The 2738-nt window shown below is 50.7% G+C and overlaps 1 protein-coding gene across 2 annotated transcripts in view; it reads left to right on the forward strand.

The window, feature by feature from the left end:
- Positions 1–506: 506 nt before the first annotated feature.
- The window catches only part of LOC306938754 (E3 ubiquitin-protein ligase RNF19A-like), an 18517-nt gene continuing 16285 nt past the window's right edge, over positions 507–2738 (forward strand). For both annotated transcript variants that reach the window (XM_079523043.1, XM_079523044.1), the window contains exon 1: positions 507–1428. In XM_079523043.1, the coding sequence (XP_079379169.1) occupies positions 770–1428 (659 nt within the window). In that variant the 5' untranslated portion in view covers positions 507–769. The remainder of the gene's footprint in view (positions 1429–2738) is intronic.

Raw genomic sequence — 2738 nt, forward strand, 5'->3', positions numbered from 1 at the left:
AGGGTTAGCTGCAGTAAGGGGGAGTGGGGCAGCAACATCCAAACATTGGACTGTACCACCAGAATGAAAGTTGTGTGGAGCAGAGTGCACACCCTGTGTTTTTTTAATAATTCTCTCATTCAAACTAAACTGGCTCCCTGGTAAAACTTTAACGCCATCCTCTGCATCTGGTTCCCGACTAGGGAGGCTAACCGCAGCCTGTCAGACTAAGGTTTGTAGGCTATGTGTGTGTGATTTGTCGTGAAGTCTATTAGTCGACCACCTTTTTGTTTATGTGTCTGGGATGACGAGATATACTGTAGGGCAGGCCACACAGCGAACACACACACACACACACACACACACACACACACACACACACACACACACACACACACACACACACTCTGGATCATGAAAACAAGACCTTGACATGAGTTCCACAGCTCGTTCTTGCATTGAGTTCAGTTTATGATGACCTCTCTCTCTTCTTCCCCCCCCACCATAGGTTGGTGTGTGACCCCTGACTCAGTCAGCCGACCGAACCTCCTCCTCGCTGGACCAGGAGCCAAAACCACACCACAGTCCCACAGATCGGCCTCAACCACCATGTCCTAACAGCCATCCAACTCAACTCCCCCCTCCTCTGTCAATCCTGTCCCCTTTACCCCAGCCCAGTCCCCCCTCCCCGTCCCCATCCCCCTCCTCCCCGGCATTGTCACCGGATGTGGTGACGTCCTCCGCGTGCGACTCCTCCAGCACCAACGGACCACCACCACACTCTGCCGCCATGGGCAGTCTACGCCAACACCACCAGCAGCAACAACAGTATCACGGCGGCTCGGGGTCGGAGCGAGACCTCCACTCGGCCGCCTCCTCCATCAGCCTCCCCTCGGTCCGAAAGACGCAGAAGAAACGCCGCCTGTCCCTCCACTCGCTCTTCGGGCGCCACCGGCGGCCCGATCGCGACCCCAAGCGCAAGGCGAGGCCACCCCTCCAGGCCGCCGTCGGGGTGGACGGCATCGCGAGCACGGAGAGCATCCAGTCGGAGTCGTGCCACGACAAAACGTCGTCCCTGGCCTCCGCCCCGGGCGTGGCGGAGTTGACATCGGCGGCCGGGTGTTTCACGGGCTCGTCGTCGTTGTCGTCGTCGTCGGAGCTGCTGGAGTGCCCGCTGTGCCTTCTGCGGCACACGCGCGACCGCTTCCCGGACATCATGACGTGCCACCACCGCTCGTGCGCCGACTGCCTGCGTCAGTACCTGCGCATCGAGATCTCGGAGTCCCGCGTCAACATCAGCTGCCCCGAGTGCTCGGAGCGCTTCAACCCCCACGACATCCGCATGATCCTGGGCGACCGGGCGCTCATGGAGAAGTACGAGGAGTTCATGCTGAGGAGGTGGCTGGTGGCTGATCCGGACTGTCGCTGGTGCCCTGCGCCAGACTGTGGGTAAGATAATGGGTTCCGAATGTATTTATCAGAATGACCCCATTTTGCCTTCAAGAAAGTACTTATTTTATTAGACTTGTCCCGATACCATTGTTGTCAGACCGAGTACAAGTATGTCATTTTTAGTACTCGCTGATGGCGAGTAACGATGTGAGTACTTTATTTTTGTTGAGTAACCACTTATTTTACCCCCTTTTTCTCCAATTTAATTTAATTGTCATGCCTACACTTGTCAGTTGTAATTTATTCTTGTAGATCGGCTGTTTTTGGCGATTTGCTGCAGTGCTCGTGTTGCATTCGTTCAGCCTAGTGTCAAATTGGATGTTTTGGTACTCGGGTCAGAGTATCGGGGCCGGTACCGAGTATTCGAGTATCTCGTATCGTACCTGGTATCGGTATCGGAAACACTGTATATTTTATATTTGTTATACGACGAAAATAGCTGATCTACAAGCTCACTGTGTCGCAATGTGTTGTTGGCTTGTAGAGCTGTTTCTCTTCAAAATACGGGCACCGGGTTGAACGTGGTTAACAAAAGTCCATCCTAAGAAAAGGTTTTGAAAATATCACTTGTAAATCAGAACTTTAGAAGCCTCGTGACGTCACGCGGCCGGTATGCTATGCATGTTCCCAAAATAGCATAATGAGTTGCTAAATTGAGCGCGCTTCAAAAGGTTTGACATCTCGGCTTTTTGTGTAGACATTGTGTGGGTGACGGGCAGCTTAACCCATTCTGGGCGGGAACCCCTTTTGGTGTTAGCATTATGTTATGCTTTAGCTATTGAAAAATAGCAGATCTACAAGCTCATAGCGCGCCACCGAGTGGCGCGCTATGAACTTGTAGGTCTGCTATTTTTGAAAAATCGAAGAACCACTGACAGAAACATAGCTTTTTCAGAAAACTGTCAGGATGTAGAAGACATTTTTAGAATCTGATCTCAGGTCAAAATGGGTTAACTTCCTTCCTTTATTGATGTCTAGGTTATAAATATCAGGCGGGCTGTGTCACTAATGCATCTGTTCATTTTGTTAACTTACCGGCGGTAACGCGTCGTACCACGACGGTCACTGCCGCAAAAATTAATATTTTATTGTTGTACAGGTTGTACAATTATATTAACCCATTTAGGCCTGACGTCGACATTTAAAAAATGTCTTCAAAATCCTGACAGTTTTCTGAAAAACCTTATGTTTCTATATCAGTGGTGCTCCATATTTCATGTCAAGGACCCCAAAGATTATATGTAATATGCCTCCGCCTCCCATCTGAAAATATGTTGTTCCAGGGACCCCCCCAGAAGCAAAGATTT

The sequence above is a fragment of the Electrona antarctica genome (genome assembly GCF_951216825.1).
Source record: "Electrona antarctica genome assembly, chromosome: 15".
NCBI lineage: Eukaryota > Metazoa > Chordata > Actinopteri > Myctophiformes > Myctophidae > Electrona > Electrona antarctica.